This window comes from Saccopteryx bilineata, chromosome 4 (assembly GCF_036850765.1).
Source record: "Saccopteryx bilineata isolate mSacBil1 chromosome 4, mSacBil1_pri_phased_curated, whole genome shotgun sequence".
NCBI classification, from domain to species: domain Eukaryota; kingdom Metazoa; phylum Chordata; class Mammalia; order Chiroptera; family Emballonuridae; genus Saccopteryx; species Saccopteryx bilineata.
In genome coordinates, this window is record NC_089493.1 from 71,990,309 (window position 1) to 72,007,495 (window position 17,187).

Here is a 17,187-nt window from a genome sequence, read left to right on the forward strand (position 1 = left end):
TTGAGCTGGGCAGGGGTGAGATCCCTTCACTGACCCTACCCCAAATCCCAGGTTCCAACATTTACACAAGCCTCTGGGTCGGAATCCCATTCAGGCTGTTGGAGTATCCTGGATTCAATTTGAGTGATTTGAACCGAGCTTCAGAATGCGTCGGGAGCAGGCTCTCGACGCCCAGGCGGCAAGTGGCAACGGCGGGGTCCTTTCCCTCGCCTGCAAAACAGCCCTTGCTCGCGATGCTCCGGGCCTCAGGCTCCGGGGCTCCGGCCTCCTTTCGGTGCCCGGCCCGAGAGGCGCAGTGAGAAGGCTTGGGCAGCGAAGACAGGTCTCCTCTCGCGCTGGGGCCGCCTGGGCCTCCGGGGCCGCCGTCTCCAGCGCGCGTTCTTGGTGCAGGTGGCACAGCTTTTCACGCGAGCCGGGCTTCTCAGATCACGGGGAAGGATAATCTTGGGTCTTGACCTCCCAGCCGCAGAGAGGGCTAAACCGCTACTCCACTTCTTCCCGTACCTTCAACTCCTCACCCCAAAACGTACAAACCCAGGCCGGGCAGGACCCAATCACCTCTGCCTCCTCCCATTGCGCTAATAATCCTGCGAGCGAGGGAGGGCCTTGCGCCGAGGCGGTGGCTGGCAAAGGGGAGTGGAAAGGAAGGATGGATGGGGCCGAGGGGTGGGGTGGTGATGAGGGGGATGTAGGAGGGGGTGTCATTTTCTTTTTCTTTCTTTTTTTTAAAAAAGTATTTCTCTCGCGAGAAACCGCTGCGCAGACGATACTTGAAGAGGTGGGGAAAGGAGGGGGCGCGGGAGCGGCGGCAGAGACTGTGGGTGCCACGGGCGGACAGGCAGCCACAGCTGGGACAGCTGCGGGCGGAGCAGGGTAGCGGCTGCCGCGGCCAGGACCGAGGGACAGCCGCCGCCGCCTCGGGAGCCGGAGCTGCCTCTTTTCCAGTGGGTGCATCCGGGGTCCCGACAGGGGTCGGGCGGCCAGCGGGGTTGGAGCTCCAGACACGGCGGCTTTTGCGTTTGCGCCGCGCTGAGGACAGGGACGGGGGTGAGGGGCTGTCCCGGAACGTCCACAGCTGGCGCTGGCCCTCCCCTGCCTGACAGCTTCCTGGCTTGGGTCTCCCGGTGCCGGGCTCCGCGTCAGATGCTTGGGGGGCGGTGGCAGCGCCCGAAGCCGGCCGGGGACGACGCGGCGGGCTTCCAGCCCCGCAGCTTGGCGGGGACAGGCTAGGAAGCTACGGCGTTCAGAGCGCGCGTGGCGCGCAATTTGTGCCATTAAAAAAAATAAACCAAGCGAACTCGCCCAGGGGCTTAGGACCACTCGGGTCATGGGTACAGCGCGGCGCGCTTTTCAGGCGGCATCCAGGAGCCCATGGGGTTGGCTGGAGCCGCTACCGCGGGGGGCCTGGGATTTTCAGCCAGCTGTGGACCAAACGGTCTACACTTACCCAAAATAAGTGCGCCACGCGCAGGCGGCGCGCGGACTGGGCTCGGGAATGGGGACCGCGAAGCGTCAGCATCCCGATGCCCTGAATGTCTCCCCGCCTGGGCGATTTGTCTGTTGCAGCTGGCACCGGCCGCCTGAAGTGGGAGCAGCGCCTGGAGAAGGCGGGAGGAGCCCGGCCCGGGGGACGGGCGGCGGGAGAGCGGGACCCCGGCGGCGGCGCGGCGCGCTTAAGGGCGCAGCGGCGGCCGCGGAGCAGCCCGGGGCGCGGCGAGAGGCGGCGGGAGCCGGCGGCCGCTCGACATCATGCGGCGACGGGGGCTGCTGGAGGTCGCCCTGGGATTTACCGTACTCTTAGCGTCCTACACGAGCCATGGGGCGGATACCAATTTGGAGGCTGGAAACGTGAAGGAAACCAGAGCCAGCCGGGCCAAGAGAAGAGGCGGTGGAGGACACGACGCGCTTAAAGGGTAATGGAACGGGTCAGCTCCTTTGGTGTGGGTCTCCCCTCCCTCTTCTTCAGAGAAACTGACAGACTCGACTCACGGTAGTAGAAGGATCCCTGGCAAGACCTCCTAGGGATGCTTTGAAAGTGCAAGGGTTACCCAATTCTCAATGCATTCGAGGATAAACCACTCTAAGGATTTCTGCCCTAGAGGCGAGGTCATGGTTAAAAGAAATCTTGAGCCATTGTCGAGGCAGATTTTGGGAGGCCAGAAGGGTTCTTTGAGAAAGAAGGGGAGGAGCTGCGACTGAGAGAAGAGAAGTCCATCCCTTTCCCTTCATACCAATATAAATGGAGTTTAGGGGAAAGTACTTTCCTTGTGGGCATCTTCACAGATGCTCCATTTGTAAGGGAGCAAGGAAAGGAATGGATTCCAATGACAGTCAGAGAAGACACACAGTTAATGGTTGGCTGTCCTCTAAGTTACGCTTTTTAAAATCAGAGACCGAGTTTTCGGAGTAGTATTGCTCTTCAGATGTCCACACTGGAAGTACAGCAGGGCAAGAATTTCTAGAAACTTGTTTTTGGGTTGCAAGGAGCTCTTCATTTCACTAGTGAAATATCGCTGCGTGATCCAGCTTTAAAGGGGTGTGTACATGCAATTGAGCATCTCACCAGCATTCTATGCCCCAATTACAGAAAATGTTTCAGGAAATATTTAAATTAGGTAGGTTGACCGGATAAGGACTGTATAAGGACTGAATGCAGTTCCCTGAATTGAAGAATGGTGGAAATACACTTTTAAAATTGTTCAGATTGAAAAACAAATATCTTTTTGAGATGAAATTCAGGCCTCCTTAGAAGCAGCAGGATGGATCGTAAATGACCCATTTTATCTCCTTGGAGAAGTCTGTGAAATGAATGCAGACAGGAAATACTCAGAGGTTTTCTATTAAATTATGATTCTTGTTGTTCTTTTTGGAATAGTTCTGTAACTTGATTACAGGGCTCTAAGTGACCAAGTGATGGTGATGTGGCTGAATATTTCACTTATTCTTTTTGTTATGGGCTTTTAAAATTGCCTATGTAGTGAAATTTGTGTTTGTATGGCCCAGGTAGGGAATAAAAAGTGCACTAAACTGACCAACCAGTGTTTCTGAGTCCTGGTCTAGACTGGGGACAAGGTGAGTGTCAGAGCCAAGGACTTAGGCTGTGGTAAAATAGGATTGATTTTCTGACCCCAGGAAATAGTTATGATTAGTTTAGTTCCATTTTGGTCATTGTGGAAACCCAGGATTCTGACAGTGTTGGGATAAAAGCCTCTTTATCATGTTAAGCCTCATCCTGATCAGGCAGCAGGCCTTTACTGCTCTGGATGTGAGACCCATTGCAAGTTCGAAAGGTGGACTGAAACTCTGATTTTCACATGTGCTCACAAAGACCTTATTTAGTCTGGCATTTTTCCTTCAAATATTATTTCTGCTATATAATATTATTTTAATAGCTAGGCTTGATGCCATTGTTCCCAGATAGAAGAAGCAGGGGGTTTAATTCTGTGGATGAAAGTCTGCAGGGAGACCTTAGGCGTGGCTAGACATTTGTCTCATCTCTCTGTACTGTCACCAACCAGTGTGGTTCCTTGGGAAAGGCACAGACACAGTGTGAAAACAGAAACTAAACCTTGCTGCTTAGCAGGATGTCCACACTGTTACTCACACTAGCACTTAACTTCTGTTGGTTTTTATATTTTTTATGACTGTAGAGAGATGACCCTTCCTGTTCCTCGTAGTATTTGGTCACTGACACAGATGTTACCCTATTGCAAACTATTTATAAAGCCTTCTTTCTAGAGACATGATGTTAAATAAAAGAGCAGTTATGACTTTTTCTAATTCTCATGTTATCTTTAAGATTATATATATATAAAAGGTTTTAAAAATAATTAAAATGAACCTTTATAGCATAATATATACTATGTTAATATGATATAATCTTCATTTATAATATAAGAGTTTTTATTTTTTATCACTGTCATGTTATCTGTAAGGTTTTATATATATTTACATATATTTGGAGAGGTAAAGTTAATCATTTAAAAAGATATACATTGAAAAGTATTTCTCTACCTACCACTCAGAGACTTTCTAAGTTCATTTAAAAAATTATTGGCATATATGTAAACATATATAAATACATATACACATAAATATATATGAATATATGCACACATGTATATGTGTATGTATCCTTTTAATACATGGAGCATACTGTACATACTGTTTTGAACCTTGCTCATTTTTGTATATATTTTAGTGCACCCACCTATTAACTCATATAAATCTACCTCGTGTGTTCTCTTGGCGTACAGAATTCTGTAATGCAGCTGGAACAGTTCCCTAATGAGGGTTCTCTACATATATATTTTTTGCAATTACCGATTTTTTTTTTATACCTATGTGTGTACATGTGCAAATTTGTATGTGGTATAAATGAATAAAAGTAGAATTGTTGGGTCAGAAGTTTTCCGATTCATTTTAAACCAATACCAATTCTTGATGTTAAATTTGAAAAGCATTTAAAATATATTCTCTCTGCTTATTGCTATTACGACTCACATGAATAAGTCTTTGAACCATGCCCTGCTGCATAAATCATCAGAGAAAGCAGTTGTGTGTTACATTTTTTCCAGTTATTGCTTAAAATTCTATTTTTGCTAGTTAAAATATTACCAGCTTTAAAACTAACCTCTTTGACTACAGTAAAACCTGTTTACCATTTGAATGGAAATACACTGTTTATGAAGTGAGAGTGATTTGTAACCCTCGAGTTTGCCTGATGCCCAGTTGGTGGCAGCAACTTTCAGCACCTCACTAATATTTCCTCTAGTTAAAAGGTACTTGAAGCTCATCCGTGTCTGCTCTGCACTGGTCTGGGCTCTCCTACAAATACCGCCTCTTGTCCTTCTCTGATGTGACAGGTGACTACAGAATTTGCCTTGGTGCCCTTCTTGGAATATGTATTCCCGTCCCGTCAGCCCCCTCACTGCATAGAGTAGGGCCCTGCCTCGTCTCCCCCCTGTCTGGGTGTATAGTCCTAGCTTGTCTTTCTATCCTCCCATTCTGTTGCAGGTGTTTTTTTTTTTTTTCTTTCCTTCCCACTGGGCGCAGAAGTTGTTCCACAGTGGAAATTTAAGCATCCTCAAGTTTCTTCCCAGTTTTCACTGTTTTCTTAGAGCAAATCGCCAATTTCTGTTTTTACAGGATTTCTTTTTAATGGAATGAGTGTGGTCTGCATTCACTTCGTAAAAATTACTTTTTTTTTTTTTGATTTTGAAATGAGAATTTTGCAAGTTTCAAAAGTATTTCAAATAATGTTGAGTGGTTTTCCTTTGCTTGGGCATTGCTTAACATGTGTGAAATGACTTTATGAGAAATAATAAATTTTAGCTTTATTGTTCAAATTTCAGTCCATCAGAATTTTTCTCAGCTGCATTCTTAACTTGCGTGATTAGGCAAAAAGCGCGGGAGATAATCCAATTAAAAACACACACACAACTCTACGTGAATAGCAGTAGTTACACACCATTTATTTATTATGACTACCTTATTGCTTTAGCTCCCAAATAAGGAAATATTACAGTTTCCTGTCAAAGGAAAAAAAATCTTTAGAGTGAAACCTCTTCCCCCAAATTTCTGATAAGATGGATTGAGAAGGACTATCCTTGTTGCTTGGTTTATAAGTGTGTGAGACTGGTTGTATTTCACACAATTTGTCCCTTTGTGCGTAATTCCTTTTGGTCTTTGTTTATTTGTTTATTTTTTCCAGAGGTCTTGTTCCCAGAAAAATACACATGGAACAGTTCATACACAGGGTAGATTTTGTGACGGCAAACTCCTAGGGATTAATTACACAGAAGTCTGTTATTAAAATAAAGAACGTTAACAGGGAACACAGAAAAAGTCCTGTAGAGTTTATAAAGCCCAATTTACTTTACAAAGAGGACTTTAAGACTTCATCTGAAGTCAGATAGGCTAATAATTAAATATGGGTAAAAGACTTCTGCAGTGGTTTGGTTTGTCCTTGCATTTATTGAAAAGATTAAGCTAAAATATTGAGACACCATTAAAAAAGATCTTCTTAAGTAGAAGGCTTCAGCAATTCCACGTTTTAAACAAGAAGATGGAGACAAAATATTTATGTGACTCATTTTGTAACATTTAAGACATAGAGGCTGTTTACAAAAACACGTAAGTTGTTGGTATTAAAAATTAATTAAAACATGCATCAGCCTCCAGTGAGATGAGGTTGGGGGCGATGGAAATGGAAGTACATATATCTCTCCAAGCTTATTTGGAATTTTAAAGAATAATGAATTGTTTCTTTTTGTCTTGTGTAGCAGATACTTAAAAAGATGATAGGATTATGCCAATGACTCTAAGCAAGCAAAATAATGAAAAACTGGTTAGGCTATCCATACACTAGTTTGTTTGCTTTTTCCTACAATAATCAAACACCTAACCTAACTAATTTGGGAATGTTGGCCTTAGTTTTCAATGTGAAAAGATTTTAGCTATGTTTTCTTCAAATAGAAATAAGCTCTACTAACAGTTTCTCTCTTTATAGAAATTAACGCAATAGATGGGCCCATTCAAGCAAACTCAGAACTTCTATCTATGATTTTTTTTTCAGAAATCTGAAATCAATAATATATCAAGCCTTAGTTATATGGCAGGCACATGAGAGTTTAATGTTTCAATAGGATTAAGCATGGTTTTCCCATTAGGTTGTAAAATCATCAAAGGCAAGACATCTATCGTAAGCATTTTAACGTTAACTTATTGTTAGATGGGATTTCAAAGAGTTCATTAATTCAGGAAGTCTTGTTTGAATGCCATCCTACATTTGCTGCCTGGAATGCCAGAGACATACGGCCTACAGCCTAGAGGGGCTTAATATTTGCTAGAAGAATCAGATGTATTATAGGAACCAATAGTTAACAGAAAGGTAGTAGAGGACATGGGGTCTAGGTTTAAGTAAAAACAAATAATAATACTTGTCTCAGTGATAGATGACATTTATGTACCAGACAGTGCTTTTACTGTTTTACATATGATATCTCATTTGATATACACAACAGCCTATGAACTGGGTCCTTTATTAGCTTCCTTTTCTAGCTATAAGAGCTGAGACACCCAAAGGTTAAGTTTCAAAAACAAATTCTTAACATTAAATGTTCTTCCTTCATTAGTTTTAGTTATGGTTTTGGTTTTTCATTCCACTGGACCAAAATGTGAGACTTAAGATACTGTAAGATTCCACTTAAGAATTCCTAATATTCTATTGTGCTAGTTCATAGATCCTAGGCATAGTTAATAACATGAGAATATTTTGTCAACCCAGAAAATTTCTTTAACATTTATGCCAAGACATAATAAAATAGACCGAATTAAAGAATGTGAAAACTGGTGGGGGTCTTTGGATGGGACATCTCTTATATTTCATTGTTACACCTTGACTTTTATTGACAGTGGGAGGTAACCATCATGGGTGGTTTTCTGCATCACCCACGGTTCTGAGCTGTAGACATTTCTCATTATGTCATTCAGAAGTGCTTGCTCTCATGTGCTATGTGAGAAATTTTTCTCAGAATAAAGTTGCAAGAGATATTTCTCTTTCCAGGCAAGGCTGGTATGTGTCTTAAGTTTTTAAGACACAATATGATGAGTTATTTAATTATGCCAGTTTCATTTTTTTTACCCTGGTTGACTATAATATATACTATTTACATTAAATTGCAGCAATAATGGTAAAGAATTACAAGCTCTGATAAATTACTTACTATTGCATGTCATATATATTAATTCATTTAACACATACCTCCTTGATGAGGGAGATTATACCTACTTCCTATTGACCAAATGAAGAAATGAAAAAATGCAGAGTTTTAGTAGTTACTCCAGACATATAAATAAGTAAGAGGTAGAGTTGGGAAATCTGGCTTCATAGTCTGTGCTCTTAACCCATGTATGGTACTGCTTCTCCACTGTAATAAACCTTATACCTGGTAAGTTTATTCTTTTTTCCCATACTCCTTGATACTTTAATTTCCCTAAAATCTTCTACCATTGCTGTGGGAAAGATTCAGCATTTATTGAAGGCTGGTACAGTCACATGACGAAGGAAGCATCATTGTGGAAATGGGACTAATCAGAAAAGACTTCACAGTGGAAGTCTACCAGGGGTCAGCAAACTGTGGATGATGCTTCCTGTTTAATAAATAAAGTTTTATTGAAACAAAGCCATGCCCATGTTTACATATTATCTATGTCTGTTTTCATACTACAGGGATAGAGTGGAATAGTTGAGACAAAGATTGTATGGCCTGGAAAAACCAAACTATTTGCTCTTTGACCCTTTACAGAAGAAGTTTGCTGACCTCTGATGTATACGACAAATAAGTGACTATCTGTTAGGACTGAGAAGTTCTTGAAGGCAGAGTTCTTGTTTGTTTTACTTATTACTAGGGATACCTAGGTGATGGGTACATAGTAGGTGTTCAGTGGATAATGTCTGACCAATTTTGGTGGACTAACTGGGTATGGTAAATTATATATATTAGAGTTTGGAAGAAGTATATGAGAGAAATGAAGAAAAATCTGAGTGAAAAAGACACAAAGTGAAAATAATATGAAGTGTTTATGATTGAGGAACCTTATGTACAGTTGGGCAGGGCTTGCACTGCATGGCTCCATGGGGCCCAACTCACAGTATAGCCATTGGGAGTAGTGCCCTTGGAGGTGTGTAGTGTGCACCCTGTGTGCCTGTCCCCACATTGTCAGGGTGGAAGAGGGACGAAAGGACACAAAACATCATTGTCTGTTGTGAAAGGTGAAGATACTGAGTTATTAAAGGATTTTAGGATGGGGCCACAAGCAGATCTTTGCCACTCTGGCCGAGATGTGAAGGGAGTGTGGTTTAGAGAGTAGACAGAGGGGAGGCAGGGAGATTTAGGAGGCTAATATAGGGGTCAGGGTGAGTGTGGATGATGGCCAGAGCAATAGCAGCGGAAGAGGCTCAAGTGGTGTTCCACGGCTGCCTGGACTCTTCAGCAGCAGGGACAGTATTCGACCGTGAGGTTGTGAGAGGCAGAAGGGATGCTCCCACTTCCATATAGTATTAAAACTTATTACACATGAAAACATTATAGCACCATTAATGAGAAACGAAAACATTCCTAGTCCCTCTATTACGAAGAAACACACCACTTCCATTTGTCAGTGTTTTGGTTCTCTTATTGCTATGTAACAAATCACCCCCAAACCGAGTGGTTTAAAAGAACGACAATTTTATTATTTCTTGTGATTCTTCAGGCCAGGAATTTGGACAGGGCATGGGGGGGGGCGGGGGGGGGACCTTATCTCTGCTTCCTGAAGTGTCACCAGGGCTGGACTGAGCAAGAGGACTTCTTCACGTGTGATTCTGGTTCTGTGATGGTGGACTGGTGCCTGCAGCCCTGTCTACTTTGGTGCGGTTTAACTACATGGACAGATACAGGAGGGAAATAAAGGAAGCAAAGAGTCACTTGTCTGGCTCTGTTGGGGGATTTCCAGATTTTAAAAACTTCCTTCTATGTCATCCCCTGCCTGGGCCTGCCCCTGGGGGTGGAGTCACTTCGTGTATTTTTCAGAAGGGGGAAACTGACGCCCAGGTGCAGTGACCAAGTCTTCTTGCTCAGGTTTCAGTGTCTGTTGGGGCTGGATCTTGAACAAGAGCTTCTTGACCCTGGGTCACATGTTTTAATCCCATGTGTTGACTGCAGAACTGACTTGAATGGCTGAAAGCTGGCTGGAAGTCTCAATGGGCTCATGTGTTCATATTGTTGGCGGCATTCCTCAGTTCTCCTTCATGTGGTCTCAGACTGTCCCCCTCTCCACTTGGCCCTGCGACATGGACTCTCCAGCAGCATAGCCAGACTTTTTACATGGCAGTTTAGGATCCTGAGAACAAAAAAGTGGAAGCTGTAAGACTTTCTTCAAATTTCGCCTGGAATTGCATGATTTGGAATTGCCCAAGTTCCAAGGAGTGGACAAAAAGCCCTACTTCTTGATGTGAGGAGCAGCATGTGTCTGCAGGAAAGTGAGGAATTTTAGGGGACGAAATTTGGAGACTAGCTATCAAAGTGAAGGAATGGGTTTGAGGAAGGATAATCAGAAGTTTATAGTTTTAATTGTAACTCGATTGAGTTTGATTAACTTAGTTCCCCACTAAAGACCTTTCATGGTATTTTGTTACTTTGACCTCATAATGAAAAATGAACATGTCTCCATGTTCTGTTAGACTAATGTTTTTTGTGGGGTGTTTTTTTTTTGACAGAGATGGAGAGAGAGTCAGAGAGAGGGACAGATAGGGACAGACAGACAAGAAGGGAGAGATATGAGAAGCATCAATTCCCCGTTGCAGCTCCTTAGTTATTCATTGATTGCTTTCTCATATGTACTCTGACTGGGGGGCTATAGCAGAGCGAGTGACCCCTTGCTGAAGCCAGCAACCTTGGGCTTCAAGCCAGCGACCTTTGGGCTCAAGCCAGCAACCATGGGGTCATGTCTGTGATCCCACACTCAAGCCGGCAACCCCACGCTCAATCTGCTGAGCCTGCGCTCAAGCCTAATGAGCCCATGCTAAAGCTGGTGACCTCGGGGTTTCGACCCTGGTTCCTCTGTATCCCAATCCAATGATCCATCCGCTGTGCCATTGCCTGGTCAGGTTAGACTAATGTTAAGGACACTGTTCTTAACTTGTCCACTGTTCCACATTTAAAAAATTTAGAAACCCTAGGAATACTATTATAGTTTGATAAACTGGCAAGTTTTGTTTTATTTAAATATAAAAATTATGAAGCTCCTAGCTTTTCCCCCTTTCCTTTAGCTTCTAAGAAACTTGGGGACATATTTAGTGCAGTTACTTTAATTGTCTTAATTAGGTATTTGGTATGTTTTGTCTTCTATATGCGATTTTACTTTCAATTTTTACTAATAGCTCAATTTTTATATATCTGTTAGTGTTATTTACCTCAAAAGTTCTTTTTTAGAATTAGGGATTATAATCAATAAATAAAAAAGATGTGCAGTTGCCAACAGTATTAGTGTTGCAGTGAGCTGAACTCTATTATTTTTCTGATAAATAGAGTAGCCACATTGTTAATAGTATAAAACTGGATTAGGAATGCAGTCACGTTTTAATTGTGGATCTAATACTCTACTATCAAATTCTAGTTTTAAGTTCTTGTGGCTTTACCACTTTCTCAAGTGGCTTTTTTGTTGGAATTATCACTGAGTCTATTTATTCAGCCCCCTCAGAGCGGAAGTGAAAGAGGACGATCTCCTATCTCCACCATTCCAAGCCGAAGATGTATTCCAGACATCAGGCAGGCTCAGGGTGGGAGAACTGCCCCCTTAGACAAGTTCTTTCGTTCAGTGTTTTGAAGAGTTGTGAATTCCTAGACCATCAGTCATACTTACATTCAAATATAAGTATCAAAACACTTCTAAGTCCAAATATAGTACAACCATTTTATGGTGTTGGTTCTGGGAGACAGGATTTATGTCGGCCCTATGGACACATTAAGTCTGCTGTTAAGTTCATGGTTTTGAACTAAACTATTGTGGCATTCTCTGTGCAAAAAGAGAACGTATTCTAGAGACAGGTTTTGTTTGGGTTTTTTTTCTGTGTTTTCTCCTTTTCTTTCATCTTTCTCTTTCCTTTCTTCTTTGTCATCAATATCTTCTTTTTTTCTCTTCATCATCATCATTTCATTTTCTTTTCTCTTCTTCTTGTAAGTAACTTCATAAACTGAGCTCCAAATGAAATTAGGATTACAGAACTATCAATAAGGGTTAAAACATTAAGAAAATTAAATTCTAAGTAAAATGTTAAATTTTGACCTGGGTACCTTGTAGTGTTTACAAAGAAAAACAGAGGTAAGGTTTTTGTTAGGGGGATGGGGAAGGAGAAGGATTGAGGAGCAGCAGAAGAAAGTTGAGAGAAAGTTCTGGAGTGAAGAGTCCAGTCAGCCAGTAACCTGACTTGGACAGAGCAAGTCCTGGGTGCTGACAGACAATAATGACAGCTCTCTCACTCCTGGCAGACTTGGCAGTAGGTGACCTGGGGCCTAGACCAGACTGTTCAGGGGACGAAGGGCTTTTTGAGGAGAGTCAAGGCATGAAAGAAAGATAGACACTTGGATGCCAGAGTAGACTTGTAAAGTAAATTAGAGGAATTTAGTGGAAAAATCAAGTCAACCCATCATTTATTATGCATCTGTGTATGTGCTATTATGTAAAGTTTGGTGCATCCCACTGTACTCATGAATAATGGTTTCTTGTCTGCTATTTCCCCTACTTCTTAGATGCTAATTTATGATCGTGCAGTTAGACCTAATAGATGCCTCTGACGAACTTTTAAAGACTAGTCTTGTTTTAATTTTATTTTGCCTCTGAAATCATGAATCAGATCTTCCTCTATGGTCAGACTATGCATCTCTATAAAAACAGTACAATTTAGAGTGATAGTGTGGCAGACATTAAAAATTTATAGATGCTGAAACCCAGGCCCAGAGAGAGTTCATTAACAAGTACACAGGATACTTAATTTCTTCTCTATGAAGTAGAAAGGTGTGGAAGTTACATGGTGGCAAGAGCTGATTAAGTAGAGGTGTGTCACTGTGTAGATTACGCCTCTCCTTTGTGTTCAAACCCTGGAGACAGGGACTGGTATCTGTAAGCCCTCACCTGGGCTGCCAGTAAGCAAACCTGTGTCCTGTGGGCATGGGCATTTATCTTGTTCTCGTTTATTTGGCCTCAGGTAGGGTGTGATCAGTCTCTTAGTGGTCAACCCTGATGGGAGACTGGACAGTTTTAGCTCTTGTTACCTTGTAATCAGTGGAAGTCTCTGGATTAGGAGGCATTGAATGGGATGGGACTTTTAAAGGAAGTCAGTTACCAGTGAGAGCAGCAGTGAGGGGGTGGGAGAAGGAGCTGTAGGCCTCTTCTCTGGGAGTCTGAAGGGTCACTGCCCCCACCCCTACTCCACAGTCACACTTCTGACTAGCAGTTAGAATGTCAAATGCTTTGGAATGGTCCATGTCAATGCTAGGTCTGTAAACTTGGACTCTAGTTGTAACTTTCTGACTCAAGTTATCTAAAACTACTAATTTAGGCATTTCGATTCCATGTATAAGAAGCATGCCAATGAAGGGGAAAAACTCAAAATTTTCGCCTTTTCTTCTATATCATCTAGCCCAGTGATTTTGCAGAACATCTGCTGAATCTAAGTGAGAACTATTTATTAAGCATTAGCTGTATTTGAATTGGACCTAATGCTTAATTCTCAGAGTGAACATCCTGTCTCTCGAGCCTGTTGATAGTATTATCTTCTTATCTTCTTTCCAATGACTCTAAGCAGAACTGCATTTGCAAAATCTGCCTCTCCCTTTGCTGATGGGGTCCATGTCAGAGATGACGTAGAGAAGCGCTGTGCAAGGAAGGACTTGATATGCAACCTTCAAGCGAACAAACAGTTCTTAATGTTTCCCGAACCACTGCTCCTTCACACCCCAGAGTTTAGGCCATTGACCTCAAGTTTGCAAATTTTCTATCCCATTACCACCCTGTGAGCTCTGTACTCTCCGGGGCCACATAGTTGATGTTTTAGCTGGAATCTGAGAAAGTGTCTGAACATTTCCTGAAGAGTTGGCGAGGAGCGATTTGGCAGCTCAGTCATGAAAACCCAGAGCTAGTGGCTGGGGTATTTGTTATAATTACCTCATGCTGTTTCCTATTTGAGCCTGGTTGTGGGTAGCTGGGTAGAGTGGTATTGCTTGTGGGACTGACTCTATTTTGAAGGACCGAAGAATCATTTTCAATAAACACTAATATCCATTGGCCATGGTTTCAGGGAGGCTCAGAAGGGTGGGCATAGAAATAAATGCCTGAGGCCTATTAGGAAGGAACCTCAAACAAATGGCTTGACCTATCTGGGCCTCAGTTTCCTCACTTGTAAAAAAAATTATACTTTTCTGCATTATCCTGAGGTTTAATGAGATAATATATGTCCAGTTCCTACTGCAGTGCCTGATTTGTTGAGCTATGGTGATGAGGATGATTATAATTCTTAATACAGATAAGGAAAATGAGGGATGGATCCATACAAAGAGGCAGGATTTTAATGGCCAAAGCAAAAAAGTTAGATAATCCTTAGTATCTGGATACCATGGTCTCCTCTTCTTCTTTTTGGAAGTGGTTAGTTTCAGAAACAAAGGAAGCAAACTTGAACTTCAAAAATTTTTTTAAAATATGATTTTAATGGGGACTTACTTTGTGGAGCTCTAGTTATACTTCAAGGCAGAGTGCTGGTAAGGTTTTTATTTTTAAATGCACCTTCCCCCAAATAGTGTTGCCTTCATTGAGAAATAAACTTACTAAATACTATGTCTTATTAATATGCCCTTCTCAACAACTCCAAGGAAGCTTGCATTGTTTTATTGGCAGATGTGGTAAATAAGCCTTGTCTCTTTCCTGATGGACACTTTTTTTTTTTTTTTTTTTTTTACCCTCAAGAGCCTTTGTGAAAGGAATTTGTATTTTAGGAAATGGAAGGACTTGCCCCAAACCATTTTCTTTGCAGCAGTGCAAAGAGAACCCTGAAAGATAGTACTGTTTCGTGGTCAGGCAGTTGGCTATTTTTTGAAATGTGCTTTCATTGGTTATGACCAAATAGACAAGAAGCCACACTACCTTTCAGCTCATGACCTTGGAGGGAAAGAGATAAAGTCTGTCCCAGCTTCTACACATCAGGTGCCATGGTGAAGTCTGGCACTGCTCCTGTTCATGTGCCCATTACTGTAGCCAAGGAAATGGGGCACTTGGGCTGGCCAGGCCTGAGCCATATGGATTGGCTTCATCTTACGAAAGAGGAGTTTGGCCTGCAAAGAAGAAGAAGGGATGCTGGATGGGTCAACAACACCTCTACCTTCAAACCAAAAAAGCTCTGTTTTAGACCCAGGACTGCTTCAACTTACTCTGTTATCATCATCCTCTCTGGGCGCTTCGTGGGCAGGCCTCACTTGTGTGGTTTGGGGCCAGGCTGACACATGGAATGACCGCCCTTGAGAAGAGCCGTGACTGTTATTTTCCAACTGAGCATTCCCTGCCTTTGGCTTTGTGTTTTGCAGCAACATAATGCTCATTCAGTACAAAGGGATTCTTGTTTGTTGTTGTTTTTCTTCTGTGCCCTATTTCTCTGGAAAAGGTTTCAGTTTAAGGATTCCCATTCCCCTCCCCCTTCTTTTCCAAATTGAGAAGAAGGGAGATAGATAGAATCTCACATGTGCCCCGACCATGATCCACTTGGCAACCCCCATCTAGGGCTGATGTTCTGCCCATCTGGGAGCCATGTTCGCAACTGAACTATTTTTAGCAACTGAGGCAGAAGCTCCACAGAGTCATCCTCAGCTCCTGGGGCCAACTTTGCTTGAAGCAATGGAGCCATCGCTGTGGGAGGGGAAGAGAGAGAGGGAGAGGGGATGGAGTGGAAGGGGTGGAGAAGCAGATGGTTGCTTCTCCTGGGTGCCCTGACTGGAATTGAATGCAGGACATCAACATGCTGGGCCAACACTCTACCACTGAGCCAACTGGCCAGGGCCGATTCCCACTTTGATTTTAATGCGAGTTGACTTTCAAGAGGTCTTAAACTATTGAACATCTAGGAAAGTGGAACAAAACGTACATTATCTTAATTGAGGCAAAGCTTTGGTGGAGTTCCTATGCCCTGCACCCTCACATACCAGTCTCTGCTTTGCTGATGGGCAATAAACTCTACGAAGTTGTGATCCATTCACAGCCTATAAAAATAAGAGTGCTTTAAATAAGGAATGGCTTCTTTAAATAATAGTGATTTTTATAATTAACTTTTAAAAAATGTTCAAATTACCTAGTATTTCTCATCCCTTGAGGTAAATCATACAACTGCCAGTACAATTACAGTTTATGAAAAAGCAAAAACATAAAAACAAAGCAACAAATACCAGGTATTTTCTATGCTCTACTAACATCTCAAGAACGAAATAAACCTCAAATAAGAAAACAAACTATTCTTGCCCTTACTGGATAGCTTGGTTGGTTAGAGAGCTTTGCTTCAAAGCACAGAGATTGCCAGTTCGATCCCTGGTCAGGGCACATGCAGGAAGAGACCAACGAACGCTCCTGTTTCTCTTTCTCCCTTCCTCTGTTTCTAAAATAAATAAATAAATAAATGAATGAATTAATTAATTTTTAAAAAGTTTTGAAAGACTGAGGAACTTTACAAGAATATACAAGTCATTTTTTTTTTTCATTTTGTTTGGTAAGTAAGCATTTCTAACAATATTAAGAGATATTGACCATTTGACAGTATTCTAGAGACAACAGGTTTCCTTTGACCTTGGATTGACTTGTCTGCTCATTTGCATTTGGGCTCTTCTTGAAAATAGGTTAACACACATTCTCACATATTGAAAAAGCAGAAAACACACCAGGATTTCTTGCTAAATGATTTCCTCCTTTTGTTTCATATTTCCTATGACTATAAGAATTCTTTCCTTTGTGAATATAAAAGCCAAAATTTAGCCCTTTTTTGGTAAGGACCTAATACAACTTAGTCCTCTCAAACCTTTTCTTTCTTTCTTTCTTTCTTTCTTTCTTTCTTTCTTTCTTTCTCTTTTTTTTTTTTTTGGTTAACTGATGGGTTTATGTTTATTATTAAGAAAAATAAGGTATCCTTATGAAAATTAATCATGTCAAAAAGTAGTTGTAATGCTCAAGGGAACCCACCTCCTGGCTGACATGCTTAATTATTTGCACAGGTGTGGTTAAGTCGTTTGCTCTTGAGTTCCTTGTCTAATGAACAGTCATTTATTTGGTAGCCACATACTTGAAATTTGTGAAAACACTTTGGTTAGTTTTTGCCTCTAGTTTAAGATGGTAAACATGTTGGGATTGGACTGTCATTGTCCCTACATGGGCATTACCATCCCTCTTAAGAATGTAGAGTTAAATGGCAGATAAAAAAGTGTTTTGGTTTTTTTTTTTTAAATGAATGAAGAGAGAAAACAAAAGTGTGAGTCACAATGTAGGTAGGAGAATATAGTGACCAGAAGTGGGCCAGATGCTGCTGCAGAATTGTTTATAACTTTTTTGTAATGTGAAGAATTAAAAATATATACAGAACGAGAGAAAATAATACAATAAAGCTCCAGCTTCTGCAGT

The 17,187-nt window shown here is 41.9% G+C and overlaps 1 protein-coding gene across 1 annotated transcript in view; it reads left to right on the plus strand.

Moving 5' to 3' along the window:
• The first annotated feature begins 776 nt into the window (after window positions 1-776).
• Window positions 777-17,187, plus strand: part of FBN1 (fibrillin 1) — a 252,149-nt gene continuing 235,738 nt past the window's right edge. Inside the window, exons 1-2 of the mRNA XM_066276475.1 lie at window positions 777-944; window positions 1,567-1,913. Coding sequence (XP_066132572.1) covers window positions 1,750-1,913 — 164 coding nt within the window. The 5' untranslated portion in view covers window positions 777-944; window positions 1,567-1,749. The remainder of the gene's footprint in view (window positions 945-1,566; window positions 1,914-17,187) is intronic.